The 15,804-nt window shown below is 35.0% G+C and overlaps 1 protein-coding gene across 8 annotated transcripts in view; it reads right to left on the reverse strand.

Annotated features, from left to right (window-relative positions):
- COL4A5 (collagen type IV alpha 5 chain) overlaps positions 1-15,804 on the reverse strand; it is a 269,256-nt gene that overhangs the window by 162,757 nt on the left and 90,695 nt on the right. For all 8 annotated transcript variants that reach the window (XM_040468444.1, XM_040468445.1, XM_040468446.1 and 5 more), the window contains exon 3: positions 9,148-9,208. In XM_040468444.1, the coding sequence (XP_040324378.1) occupies positions 9,148-9,208 (61 nt within the window). The remainder of the gene's footprint in view (positions 1-9,147; positions 9,209-15,804) is intronic.

Consider the following 15,804-nt stretch of genomic DNA (forward strand, 5'->3'; position numbering starts at 1 on the left):
AAAAAAAGAGGTTAGAGTGGGAGAGAGCCAAAGCATAAGAGACTGTTAAAAACTGAGAACAAACTGAGGGTTGATGGTGGGTGGGAGGGAGGGGAGGGTGGGTGATGGGTATTGAGGAGGGCACCTTTTGGGATGAGCACTGGGTGTTGTATGGAAACCAATTTGACAATAAATTTCATATATTAAAAAAAAATAATGTTTAGCTATAAGGTGTGGGTTTGGGGATGATTTTTATTTTCCTTATGTTATTCCTCATTTCCTACACTTTCTACTCTGAATATGTGTTACTTTTAAAACCCGAAAAAATAAATAGTACTTTGAAATGTGAAAAAAAAAAGATAATGTGTCAGTGTGACATGAATTTTATTTTACTTTATAATTTTTATTTAAGTATAGTTGACATACAATGTTATACTAGTTGCAGGTGTACAACATAGTGATTTGACAATTCTATACATTAATCTATGTTCACCATGATAAACATAGTTACAATGTACATGACATGAATTTTAGGTTGTCAGCTGGTTAATTTCTTGTTGCCATCAGGAGTCTAGCAAGTTTTGTTTTTAGCAGTGTGCACTTGGACACATTTCTTTGCCAGAATTGACATATTTTATTATTTCTGTATCAATCTTACTTTTTAAAAGCAGATTTACTGCGGTACAATTAATGTACAATAAATTGCACATATTTAAAGTATACAATTTGAAATTTTTTTCCACATAGGTGATAATCAAAATAATGAACATATCCATCACTCACAAAAATTTCCTTGTCTTTTCAACAAATGTTGCTCAAACAACTAGACATCCATATGTAAAAAAAAAATCTAGACAGAGACCTCACACTCTTCATAAAAATTAACTCAGGATGGATCAAATAGAAAACTATAAAACTCCTAAAAGATAACACAGGAGAGAAAATCTAGGTGACCTTGGGTGTGGTGACAACTTTTTAGATACAAAAAGGCATAATCCATGAAAGAAATAACTGATAAGCTGAACTGCATTAACATTAAAAGCTTCTGCTCTGTGAAAGATAGTGTTAAGAGAATGAGAAGATAAGACAGACTGGGAGAAAATATTTGCAAAAGACACATCTGATAAAGAAAAATTATCTGAACTATACAAACAACTCTTACAAGTCAACAATAAGAAAGCAAAAAACCTGATTTTAAAATGGGCCAAAGAGTTTAACAGATATCTCATCAAAGAAGATATACAGATGGAAAATAAGCATATGAAAAGATGCTCCACACAATATGGCATCAGGGAAATGCAAACTGAAACAACTGCATACCACCACATACCCAATAAAATGGCTACAATCTAAAACCATGACAACACCAAAGGCTGGCAAAGATGTGGAGCAACAGGAACTCTCATTCATTGCTGGTGGGAAGGCAAAATTATACAGCTACTTTGCAAGACAGTTTGGCAGTGACTTACAAAACTAAACATACTCATATGATCTAGCAATGATGTTTCTTGGTATTTATCCAAAGGAGTTTAAAACTTACATCCACACACACAAAACTGCACATGTATGCTTAATAGCAATTTTATTCATCATTGCCAAAACTTGGAAGTAACCAAGATGTCCTTTAGCAGATGAACAGATAAAGAAACTGCCACATGCAGACAATGGACTATCATTTAGCACTAAAAAGAAATGAACTATTTGGCTATGAAAAGACATGGAGGAACTTTAAATGCAGATTACCTAAGTGAAAAAGGCCAATCTGAAAAGGCTGCACACTGTATGATTCTAACTATATGATATTCTGGAAAATACAATTATGGAGACAGTAAAGAGATCAGTGGTTTCCAGGGGTGGGGATGGTAAAGTTGAACAGGTGGAGCACAAACGATTTATAAGGCAGTGAAAATATTCATACGATAATAAAATGATGGATACATGTCATTATACACTTGCCCAAATCCACAGAATGTACAACACCAAGAATGAGCTCTAAGGTAAACTTGAACTTTGGGGTGATAATGATATATCAAATGTAGGTTCATCAATTGTAACAAATGTACCACTCTCATTAGGGAAGCTATGCATGTATGCATGTGTGAGCCAGAGGTATAGGCGAAATTTCTGTATCTTTCTTTCAATTTTACTGTCAACCTAAAACTGCTCTTAAAAAAGTAAGTCTTTAATTAAAACCAATATTGAAGTTGGGGCGCCTGGGTGGCTCAGTCAGTTAAGCTTCTGACTCTTGATTTTGGCTCACATCATGATCTCACGGGTTCGGGGGTTTGAGCCTCGCATCAGGCTCTGTGCTGACAGCTCAGAGCCTGCTTGGAACTCTCTCTCTCCCTTTCTCTCCCTGCCCCTCCCCTGCTTGCTCTCTCTCTGACTCTGTCTCTGTTTCTGTCTCCCTCTCTCTGTCTTTCTCAAAATAAATAAACTCAAAAAAATTTTTTTAAATAAAAAAATATTGAAGTGAACATCATAAATATAAAAAAATTTTCCATGTTCTCTTTTATAATATTTTCCTCATGCCTCTACTCATCCCCCACCCCAGGTGATGACTGATTTCTTTTCAGTCATTATAAATTAATTTTCATTTTCTAGAATTTTATATACATGGAATTATACAGAATGTACTCTTTTGTTTAACTTTCCATTCAGCATAATTATTTTGAAATTTAGACATGTTGTGGTTTATGTCAATAGTTCATTCCTTCTTATTGCTGAGTAGTATTCCATTGTATGAATATATGACAATTTGTTGGTTCATCCACCTGTTAAATTTTTTTTAATGTTTTATTTATTTTTGAGACAGAGAGAAACAGAGCATGAATGGGGGAGGGTCAGAGAGAGAGGGAGACACAGAATCTGAAGCAGGCTCCAGGCTCTGAACTGTCAGCACAGAGCCTGACGTGGGGCTCAACCATGAGATCATAACCTGAGCTGAAGTCGGACATTTAACCAACTGAGTCACCCAGTCGCCCCATCATCCACCTGTTAATAGCAATTGAGTTTCCTGTTTCTGGTTATTACAAATAAAGCTACCATGAACTCATGTACAAGTTTTGTATGGACATATGCTTTCACTTCTCATCAGTAAATGCCTAGGAAAGGACAGTCATCTGATAGGTTTATGCTTACCTTTTAAAGAAACTGTCAAACTTTTTTCCTAAGTGTTCGCATCATTTTGTATTTGCATCAGCAATCTTGCTATTTGTAACAACATGGATGGAACTAGAGTGTATTATGCTAAGCAAAATAAGTCAGTCAGAAAAAGACAAATATATGATTTCACTCAAATGTGGAATTTGAGAAACACAACAGACGAACATAGAGGAAGGAAAGGAAAAATAAGATAAAAACCGAAAGGGAGGGCAAACCATAAAAGACTCTTAAATACAGAGAACAAACTGAGGGTTGCTGGTTGGCAGGTGGGTGGAGGGATGGGTGATGGGCGTTATGGAGGGCACTTTTCGGGTTGAGCACTGGGTGTCATATGTAAGAAATGAATCACTGGGTTCCAATCCTGAAGCCAGGACTACACTGTATGTTAACTAACTTGAATTTAAAGAAAAAAAAAAAGCAATCTATAATAGTTCTAGTTGCTTCACATCCTCACCTATACTTAGTATGGATGTATTTTAATATTTAGACATTCTAGTAGGTTTATAGTGGTATCTTATTATGGTTTTATTATGCATTTCCCTAATTAACAATTTTGAGTAACTTTTAATGTGTTTATTTGCCATATACATATCTTATTTTGTGAAGTACCTTAAAATCTTTTGCCGCTTTGTTTCTAATTTAATTTTATTTTGGGATACTTGTTTTATTATTGACTTTTGAAATGTCTTTATGTATTTTGGATAGAAGACTTTTTAGGAGATATGTGATTTGCAAATATTTTTTCCTAGACTGTGGATTGTGTTTTCATTCCCTCAACAATGTCTTCAGAAAAACTAAGTTCTTAATTTTGATGAAATTCAATTGAGCAAACATGGGCTTCAACTCATAAGCCCAAGATTAAGAGTTGTAGCCTCTACCAACTTAGGCAGCCAGGCACCCCCACCAAGGAAATTTTAGTAGTGACTATATATTTGGTAATATTAAGGAAACGTTAATTCTTCCAGTATAATAATGGTATTTTTGGTTATGGTTTTAAAACTCCTTATATATTAAAGATATACAATGAGATACTTATGGATGAAATCTAGGATTCCTTTCAAAATAATCTAATATGTGTTTTGGCAAAGGGGATGGGGTAGAAGTGAAATATAACTGGCCATGATTTGCTACTTATTAAAGAAAAATGATTGAGGGGCGTCTGGGTGGCTCATTTGGTTAAGTGTCCGACTGTGGCTCAGGTCATGATTTCATGGTTCAATTTGTGAATTCAAGCCCCGCGTCGGACTCTGTGCTGACAGCTCAGAGCCTGGAGCCTGCTTCAGATTCTGTGTCTCCCTCTCTCTCTGCCCCTCCCCGACTCGTGCTGTTTCTGTCTCTCAAAAATAAATAAACATTAAAATTTTTTTTTTAAATAAAGTAAAATGATTGATACATCTGTGTTTATTATATTAAAAAATTTAATTTGATTTACTTGTCCTTTTATAGCTTCTTAAGTGGAAAACTTAGATCATTGATTTTAAATCTTTCTTCTTTTTTAACATAGGTATTTAAAATTCTTTCCCACTAGGCCCTGCTTTAACTCCATCCCACAATTCTCAGCATTACTCAAGGCTCACCCTAAGTGTAGTCTCCACCTGTCACCATAAATGTTATTGCAATATTGTTGACTATACTCCCTATGCTGCACTTTTCATCTATATGACTTGTTTATTTTATAAGTGGAAATTTGTACGTCTTAAGCCCCTCCACTTATTTAACCCATCCCTCCCTCATTCTCCCTTCTGGCAACCACCACTTCATTCTCTGTATTTAAGAGTCCAGTTTTTTGGGGCGCCTGGGTGGCGCAGTCGGTTAAGCATCCGACTTCAGCCAGGTCACGATCTCGCGGTCCGTGAGTTCGAGCCCCGCGTCGGGTTCTGGGCTGATGGCTCAGAGCCTGTTTCCAATTCTGTGTCTCCCTCTCTCTCTGCCCCTCCCCCGTTCATGCTCTGTCTCTCTCTGTCCCAAAAATAAATAAACGTTCAAAAAAAAAAAAAGGGAAAAAAAGTCCAGTTTTTGTTTCTTTGTTTGCCTTTATTTTTATGTATATTTTAATTGTATACAACAATTGTGTTTGCAGATTTTTTAAATTCTCTAGTGATGTTTTTACATTGTTGTACAGTATCCATTCTCTCTGATGAGAAGCCCGTCATCATTCATATCATTGTGCCTCTTTAGGTAATGTGTATTTTTTTTCCTCTGGCTTCCTTCAATATTTTCTTTTAATCTGATTTTTCAGTAGACTCATTATGATGTGTCTAAGTATAGTTTTCTTTGTTGTTATTCTGCTTGTAATGTACTGAATTTCTTATATCTATAAATTTATATTTCTTCATTCTTCTGCATGTTGCTGTCCAGTTCTCCCAACACCATTTGTTAAAGAGACTGTCTTTTTTCCATCGGATATTCTTTCCTGCTTTGTCAAAGATTAGCTGGCCATACTTTTGTGGGTCCAATTCTGGAGTCTCTATTCTATTCCATTGCTCTATGTGTCTGTTTTTGTGCCAATACTATGCTGTCTTGATGCTTACAACTTTGTAGTAGAGGCTGGAAAGTGTTATGCTAAGTGAAATAAGTCATACAGAGAAAGACAGATACCATATGTTTTCACTGTTATGTAGATCCTGAGAAACTTAACAGAAGACCATGGGGGAGGAGAAGGAAAAAAAAAAAGTTAGAGAGGGAGAGAGCCAAACCATAAGAGACTCTTAAAAACTGAGAATAAACTGAGGGTTGATGGGGGGGTGGGAGGGAGGGTAGGGTGGGTGATGGGAATTGAGGAGGGCACCTGTTGGGATTAGCACTGGGTGTTGTATGGAAACCAATTTGACAATTAATTTCATATTTAAAAAAATTATATTTCTCACCAAATGTGCAAAATTCTTGCTATTACCACTGTCCTATTAATTTTTATTCCTTTTTCTCCCCTGTTTTATCTCTCCCATTGTTAGGGGACCCCGTTTACATTTACATTAAACCATTTTTATTGTCCTAGAGGTCACTGAGGCCCTATTCTTTCCCTTTGTTCTTCAGGTTGCATTTTTGCTCTGATTCATCTCTAAGTTCACTGACCCTCTATTCCACTGTCATCATTCTGCTGTTATAAGCCAATCTGGTAAATTGTTCTTTCTGTTATTTTGCTTTTCAAATCTAGATTTTCCTCATTATTTTTAGTTTCCAGTGCTCTATTGTGATGCTCTATTTATTCATTCTTAGGAGCACATTTCCCTTTAAATCAACAAATATATTTATCTTATCTGCTTTAAATCTTTATCTACAAATTTTAATAGGTGTCATTTCAGAATTAGTTTTCATTCATGAGTCTTCTTCTTGACTATGGATCACTATTACCTGTTACTTCTCATGCCTATAATTTTTAATAGCACTTTAGACATTGTATGTTGTAGACATCCTAGGTTCTTTTTTCTTCCTTGGAAGAGTATTGAACTTTTGCTTTAGAAAATAGTAAACTCAGGTGAACTAAAACTTAAAAATTATATTTTCCCTTCAGTGGACAGCAGTTAAATCTATGTTCAGTTATCGCAGCCTTCCAGCTATTCCTTTTGGTGGATTGTGTGAATCCTCCCCTACACATATAAAGTTCAGGACTCAATCAAGAATTTGGGTTTATAGGGAAATTTTTGGGCTCCATTCTCTGTGGCTCCCTCTATTGCAGCATATCTCCTATCACTTTCCAGTCATTCTGGAATCCTCAACTTTTTCCCCAACTTCTCAAGCCAAGAAGACTGTGGCTTTTAGTCTGGATTCTAGCCATCCTTTGCCAAGCAGACTCAAGGGTGTTCTCAGGAGAAAAGCCACCTAAGTGCAAACTTGCTCAGTGTACTCCCTTTCTTTCAAGAGTAGAATCTTCTCTAACTTTTTCCTACTTTCAGTCACTATATGACCATTAAGTAGGTGTTATTTTTGTCCAGAGTATTTACTTCTTATTTTAAGAAGAGTTAGTCTGATAAAAATCACTGTGCCAATATCAGAAATGAATCTCTTTTGTTCTTTTTATCACTACAGAAAGCACCCTTACTATAAAACTACTCCCGGGGTGCCTGGGTGGCTCAGTCGGTTGAGCGTCCAACTTTGGCTCAGGTCATGATCTCACAGGCATGAGTTTGAGCCCTGCATCGGGCTCTGTGCTAACAGCTAGGAGCCTGGAGCCTGCTTCGGATTCTGTGTCTCCCTCTCTCTGTCCCTCCACTGCTCGCACTCTGTCTCTCTCAAAAATAAATAAACACTTTTAAAAAATAAATAAACACTTTTAAAAAATAAAAAAAAAATAAATAAAACTACTTCCCTCAAACTAATGTCATTTAAATAGGTGTTTTAGGGGTGCCTGGGTGGCTTAGTCGGTTAAGCGTCTGACTTCAGTTCAGGTCATAATGTCACAGTCTGTGAATTTGAGCCCCACATTGAGCTCTGTGCTGACAGCTCAGAGCCTGGAGCCTGCTTCGGATTCTGTGTCTCCCTCTCTCTCTGCCCCTCCCCTGGTCACGCTCTCTGGCTCTCAAAAAATAATAAATAAACACTTAAAAATTTTTAAAAAATAGGTGTTCTAGATAACACAATTCAATTATTATTAATAGGTGTTCTGTTAGAAAGAAGTGGGTCAAATGGAACTTGGAAATATAGCATTGCAAAACAAATAAGTTTCTTTATACCAGGACTTTTAAACATCTTTAATGTGCTAGTAGACATTCTATATCCCTAAATGGAATATGCTCTTGAAATAATATCCTAAAATTTGTCATATATAATTAGAAATATTCACTGATTCATTCAAAAATATTTATTAAGCCCTAGACAGTGAAGACTAGAGTATAAACCCATTTCTCCTAGCACAATTTGCTATCGTGTTTTAATCTTCTAATTTCACTGTCAGTCATTGATTCAGAGTGGCTAGGTTTATGCTACTTAATCCTCACCAATACTTAGGTTTTTTTGTTTTGTTTTTAAAAATTTTTTTTTAATTTTTTTTTCAACATTTATTTATTTTTGGGACAGAGAGAGACAGAGCATGAACGGGCGAGGGGCAGAGAGAGAGGGAGACACAGAATCGGAAACAGGCTCCAGGCTCTGAGCCATCAGCCCAGAGCCTGACGCGGGGCTTGAACTCACGGACCACGAGATCGTGACCTGGCTGAAGTCGGACGCTTAACCGACTGCGCCACCCAGGCGCCCCTAAAAATTTTTTTTAACGTTTATTTATTTTTGAGAGACAAAGAGAGAGCATGAGCAGGGGAGAAGCAGAGAGAGAGGGAGACACAGAATCTGAAGCAGGCTCCAGGTTCTGAGCTGTCATCACAGAACCTGACGTGTGGCTCGAACTCATGAACCTTGAGATCATGACCTGAGCCGAACTCAGATGCTTAATCGACTGAGACACCCAGGTGCCCCACCAATACTTACTTTGTAATTATCGTCTGTATACAATAGAGGTGCTGCTATTAGAAAAGTGAAATAAAAATAGAGGTTCACTAATCGTTAACTTACATGGACTAGATAAAAATACATGAAATTGGCTAGTATGAAACTCAATACAGATGAGTAGCCTGATAAATGTTAGTTTCTTTCTTAGTGTTTTTTTCTTCTTTTGCCTATTAAGTTAGTGGTTTTAACAAGACTGATCATAGATAGGTTAGTAGACTACAGCTCTCAGACCAAATGCAGTAAGAAGTCTGTTTTGTACAGTCCAAGAGCTAAGACATTTTTTATACTCTTAAAGGACTTTTAAAAAAAATGTTAAAAATTGTGTGATAGGGATATTATGTGGCCCACAAAACCTAAAATATTTACTATATGGTCTTTTACAGAAAATGTTTGCTAACTCCTGAGATATAGTCTAATCCTTATAATTATCTAAAATAAGCAGTATGGTAGAATTCATTTTATTTACTTAGATGCTGAGGTAGAAGCCCTGATTTAAAAAAAAACATATTAAAACACTATTTTACTGGTTTTACTAAGTTTTCAAAGGCTCATCTCAAATCTCACCTTTTCTCCTTTTACACCACTACAGTCACATTTTGATCCTGGAGAACAACCATAGCAAGCCTATAAGGAAGAAAAAGAGGGAGAAAGATTATTAAATATGAACCTGAAAATCAGTCTCTGACTTACCCCTCAACTAAACTCAACAATCCAAATTTGTAAAACTAATACCAGAAAAATATCTGAACAGATATATACCAAATTGCAAACAATAGTTACCTCTGGGGAAGCTTTCACCTTTTATGGTACACATTTCCATTTGATCTTTTCATAACGAGCAGATATAACTTTCATAATTTTAAAGTGAAAAATATCCTTTTAAAAAGATACTAAAAATTAAAAAGCAATTCAAACAATTTCCCTGTAATATTATTTGCCATTTGTCCAAGCTCTTAGTAACTCTTTTCTTTCTCCTAACATCACATTCAAGAAATGACCTTTCAATCTGTATTAGCAATGACCTTGGTGACTAGCTAAAGATGTCTGACAGTCGAAGTTGCTTGACTCTCTGCACTCGTGAGCAATCATGGAGCATAAAATATGTAATGCTATCTTTTACCAACTTTTTTTCTTCGCTCCCATTCTCTCATTGCTAGTAGTTCAGTCTATAATGACTCCAACAAGTTTTACCACAAATGTTGTTCCCACAGCCTAGATCCTCTAAAAAGCCACTACTAATAAATTCCTTTATTCATATTAAGAATTGAGGTCTTGAAGCCAGAAAAATATCCTCCTCCAAAATAAGGACCCATAAGAGAGGCACTTGGCTAGCTCAGTCAGTGGAGCAGTCAGTGGAGCCTTGATTTCGAGGTTGTGAGTTTGAGCTCCACGATGGGTGCAGAGATTAGTTAAAAACAATAAAAATCTTAAAAAATAAAATAAGAACCCATAAGAGAAGAAGATAATAGGTGACTTCTGCCATCCAGATCTACCTTATACTCTAACATAAAGCTAACTCCTTAGAAAAACAAATAGTAGTTAGATTAACCTATGTAGATAGCTCTCCATTTATGGACAGTAAGGTGGTATACTTTTCTTTTTTTTTAATTTATTTTTGTTTTTATTTTTATTTTTTTGATTTGGGGATCTCTTTTATTTTTTATTTTTATTTTTATTTATTTATTTTTTCAATATATGAAACTTATTGTCAAATTGGTTTCCATACAACACCCAGTGCTCATCCCAAGGTATACTTTTCATTAAATAAGAGAAACTTTTATGTGATGTAAATACCAAATAATGTGTATCAATGCTCAGCCTTGGAAAACTGTGACTTAAAAAGTACCTAAGTGTCCTTCCCAACATTCCCTGTGTTTCTTTACTCCAACCACTACCAGAATACTTTCCCCAATCCTTATCAAATTACTGACCTCATCTTTCTAGTCATAACTCCTAATCTACTCAGCTGCAACTAGAAGCTAGCCAGATGCTGGAACTCCTTTTCCTGATTAAGAGCAAACAACAATGGTTTGATGTTGGGGGTAATCTCTCACTCTGCAAGTTGCTGTTCCTGTAACAGATGCTCCTGACATTTCTAATCGAAAGGCTGTTATGCAGCTATTATTCATCATACATAGTTGATATTAGGTTTCAGTATTATACATCAACTACATTACAAGTGAAATGGACTTATACAGACTTACTCATCAAACATGAATTGAGCATTATTAGAGGCCAGAAAACTGGTTAAGCAATAAACACGATGAAGACACAGCTCTTTCCAACATATAAAACTAATTCAACAAATACTTATTGATCACCTGTTATATGCCAGCCACTATGTCACATTAGGTGTAGGTAGAGATGCAAAGACCGTACATCACTGCTCTCTAATGGAAAGGATAATTCCATACAGAAAAATTACATTACAGTGTGTCAGTAACAGAGGTTAATTTAATATGTATAACTTTTTTGTGTAAACATGAATTGTAGATTCCAAAGTATAAGCTTACAAATTTTAGAAGATACCAATTCACAAGATGAGAACTGTCAATGGTCATATTCACTGAATTGGATTGTGCATATTATCAATAATCAGTTACAAGCATTAATGGAGGATAAAGGATAGTGTACAAAATGGCTATACATTTAAAAACAATTAACATTTGACTTTGAAATGTATGTCTATACTTTATTTTTTAAATTTTTTTAACGTTTCTTCATTTTTTAGAGATGGAGAGAGACAGAGAATGAGTGGGGGAGGAGCATAGAGAGAGGGAGACACAGAATCCGAAGGAGGCTCCAGGCTCTGAGCTGTCAGCACAGAGCCTGATGCGGGGCTGGAACCCATGGACCAAGAGATCATGACCGGAGCTGAAATCGGATGCTTAACCGACTGAGCCACCCAGGCGCCCCTGTCTACACTTTAAATGTAAATATTGGTGCATAGTTTTCTGGTGTTACAAGTAAAAGATGGTACAACTTTCCATTTTCATCTTTCATTAAGAAATCCTTCTTTTTAAAACATAAATTAAGCTCCTGAGAATAATGCAAAACAATAGACAGAAAGGGTTTGTTAATATGGAGAAGATACTACATGAATTTTACTTATAATATTTTTGACTTCTAAGTATCCAACAATATCCTGCAACTTCTAATATAATTTGTAAACAAACAATATAACTTTGAATAAGTGTGCATGTCAATTCAAAGGTAATTTTATACATAATTTTTCTTTAAAATCAGTAATTTCACCTTTTTTCACTTATTACTTCAAATGTAGCTATGCTTTAGAGAGGTCACTACTTAAAACATTTGATATTTGTTTGAATTCAGTTTTAAAATGTAATTTATATTCTATTTATTCCACCTACTTTACAATGACACTGGTACTCTGGCTTTTTTTGTTTTTAAAGCCAATTGTAATACACACACCGACCACTAGATGCCACTTTTCATACAGTTATAACAGTGATGCCCACATGGAAATAGCCCCAATTTGACCTTAGGTTAATGCAGCAACATGTTTTTTTACAAACAGCCATTAATATTAATTAGGTGCCCAATAAGCACAAAGCACAGTTTTAGGGCTATGAGTTGTACCATAAAATGTGTAGACACGAGTGCTGTCTTTAAGAAACTTCCAATCTAGTTAAAAAAAACCAAAAAACCCTATGCCTAAATAAATAAAAATAAAATTTAAATACAATGGAATAATGACATAGGAGACAATGGTAACAGAATGAGCTCTAAAACACAAGAAATACATTCTGAGTTTACTTCAGCAATTGAATCATTAGGAAACTCTAAAAAAAGAATATATAAAAAAAGGAATCTATAAACAAATCATTCCCATATCCTAGACCTCAATTTTCTCTTTGGTAAAATGACAAATGGATGATATAACCTCTTTAGGAAGCTTCCAGATCTTACAGTATGTGATTCAGTAGGATTTACCAAGTAAAAATGAATGGTATAGTCAATAATTGCTATCAAAGTTAACAAAGAGGACTCCCTTGAGTGTGGAGTGTTCACTAACAGCTAAGTAGAGAAGGTAAATAAATCAACTTCAATTTTGAAGAATGAACAGAAAGATATCTAGAGGAAAAATGCCCATGCTAAGTACTAAAATCAAAACACAAAATTTTTGTGGGCAAAGAGCCAGATTAAATATTAAGTACCTCAGTCTAAGGACTTCTTAAATCCATATGAGAAAAGTATAGTAGGAGATAAGGCCAAAGAAAGAAAATATTTTATTATATTTTTTTTTATTTTTTTTCAACGTTTTTTTATTTATTTTTGGGACAGAGAGAGACAGAGCATGAACGGGGGAGGGGCAGAGAGAGACGGAGACACAGAATCTGAAACAGGCTCCAGGCTCCGAGCCATCAGCCCAGAGCCTGACGCGGGGCTCAAACTCACGGACCGCGAGATCGTGACCTGGCTGAAGTCGGACGCTTAACCGACTGCGCCACCCAGGCGCCCCAGAAAGAAAATATTTTAAAAAACTGGAAAAACTAATTCTGCAAAGTCACTGAACACTGTTAAAACAAGCAAATGATGCAACTATAGTAATGTTTTAAAATTTTTAGGGAGAAAATAATAAAAAGTATGGAAGATTTCTTATTATCACATAGTAAAACACATCACGAAGCTACAATAATTAAAACAGTATGGTGTTGTTCAAAGAACAGGCAACTCAATGAACTATAACAAAAAGACCAGAAACACACACACATTATATGATAAAAATTGACTTTTATCCAATAAATGTGAAAATAATGGATTGTTCAACAGAGGGTGCTAGGACAAGTATAGAAAACAATGAATTGAGATCTCAGGCCCCCACGGTTAAAAAAAAAAAAAAAAAAAGAAAAAGAAACAGATATGAGAATTAAAAGTGGAAATGAAAGCAAACTTCTGTATGTATTAAGATCACTTAAAGAAATTCACAAAAATTCAGGTATTAGGATCCCATCTTATAAATGCTATTTCAATAAGCTTGAAATTGGCTACCAGAATCCAAAATTTTAATAAACATCTCCAGGTAATTCTGATACAGTGATTCAAGCTATATAAACTACAAAATAATGGCATAGAAAAATAAGAAATAGTCCAATAATGTGACTAGTTAAGTATCCTGACTGATATGCCTGCTTAAGAAAGAAACTAAAAATGCTTTTAAAATGTAAATATGTCTTAAAGCATCAAAGAGAAGCACAAAAGGAGGTATCAGGCCAAAATCTAGAGAAAAAAAAAAAATAACAGTAAACTGACCAATGAAACTACTTTTGCCCTGAGGGCATTTAGCAAAACTGGAGAATTTAAGATTCTTGTTTCACAACTTCTTCAGTGTAAAGGTATTATATAAGTACCCGATGGATTTCATCCCTAGGGAATTTTAAGAAAGATACCTTAGCACTTAGCAGAGAAGTACAGGGGGAAAACATCTTTGAGAAAGTATAACCACAAACTGGCCCACATACAGATCTGCAATCCAAATTAGCATTTAGCTGGGTGACCCAGTAATCTCGAATTACAAATTTGCTTAGAGTAGACTCCTATTGCTTTGATCTCCCAGAGGCTGGGCAGAAATACATACAAATCTTATGTAGAAGAATATACCTTCATAGTAAACTTCAAAGAATTCAAAAATTTTTTTAATATTTTTAATGTTTATTTATTTGTGAGAGAGAGAGAGAGAGAGAGCAAGAGACAGAGTGTGAGAAGGGGAGGGGCAAAGAGAGAAAGAGGGAGACACACAATCTGAAGCAGGTTCCAGACTTTGAGCTGTCAGCATAGAGCCCAATATGGGGCTCGAACCCAGAGCTGTGAGATCATGAGTTGTGAGATCATGACCTGAGTTGAAGGTGCCCCCCCCCAAAATTTTCTTGAAAGGAAAATAAGGTATCCTATTCAAAAATCACTAAGCACACAAGGAAACAAAATACCATAAGCAAAAACCTAGAGAAACATCTGACAGCAGAAGCTGCTCAGCAATTTCGGGTATTAGAATTATTAGACACAAAATATATAACTATTTTTATAATCATTATAGATATTTTAAAACTTGAAAATAATAAATGAACCAAGAAATTGTAAAAAAAGAAAGGTAACATAGCTGAATTGAAATAAAATATAAATTTTAGAAGTTAAAAACCATGAAATTTAAAACTCAGTGGATGGGCTTCACAGCAGACTGCATATAGCTGAGAGACAGTTTAAAACATGGCAAAGTTAAGAAATTATCTATAATGTATTATAGATATAATGTATTTCTATACATTATAAATATATCTATAATTATCTAAATTATCTATAATGTATAGATATAATGTATTTATAGAGATAAAACAGGAAAAATGTGAAATGATAGTGAAGAAGCATGGAAGCAAAGTGAGGAAGGAGAGCATATAGGTAATCAGGTTTACAGAAGAAGAGGTGAAAGAAGGAATGGAGCAGGGACAATAATTAGAGATAATGACAGGGTTTTCAAGAAATAATTAAAAATATCTGTAATTCAAGAAGTCTGAAAGATCCAATGGAAGAAAAATCAAAAATTTGTACACTAGATACAAATTAGTAACTTCAGAACATAAAATCAAAGACAAGGCTTTAAAAATATCAAGAAAGACAAGGGAGACTGCCTTCAAAGGAGTGGCAATTATTTATAGATTAATTCTCAGAAGTACAATGGAAGCCAGAAGACTAGAATGGCATCTTTATATGCTGAGAGAAAACTGTCAACTTATATTTTTTACCCAGTAAAGATACCTTTCAAGAGGAAGGTGAAAATAGACATTTTTAGACAAATAAAAACTGAGAAAGTAGGTCCTTAGCAGGACTACACAAAATGAAATTCAAAACCTTTTAATATCTTCTCCCTTCATATGACAGGAAATGCAATTGAAATGGGAAGTCTAAAATACCAAAAGTAATGGAGAAAAAAAGTGTTATATTCATGGGTAAATGCAAACAAGTAGTAACTATAAAACACAATTATAAAGAGAGCCACAGGGTTCAAAAGTACAGACCTAAAAGAAAATCACAGTGATAACACATTATAAATCAGGAGAAGATGACTGAAGTTAAAATATTTCTAAGGTTATTGTAATTGTGTAGAAAACAGGCATAGGTATTGACTACTTTAGACTTTGATAAGGTAAGCATACAATTTAGGTATTCTAATTCCTAGGGTAAACCTTAAAAGAAGGTAAGTGA

The sequence above is a fragment of the Herpailurus yagouaroundi genome, unplaced genomic scaffold, assembly GCF_014898765.1.
Source record: "Herpailurus yagouaroundi ecotype Mexico unplaced genomic scaffold, PumYag 67700, whole genome shotgun sequence".
NCBI lineage: Eukaryota > Metazoa > Chordata > Mammalia > Carnivora > Felidae > Herpailurus > Herpailurus yagouaroundi.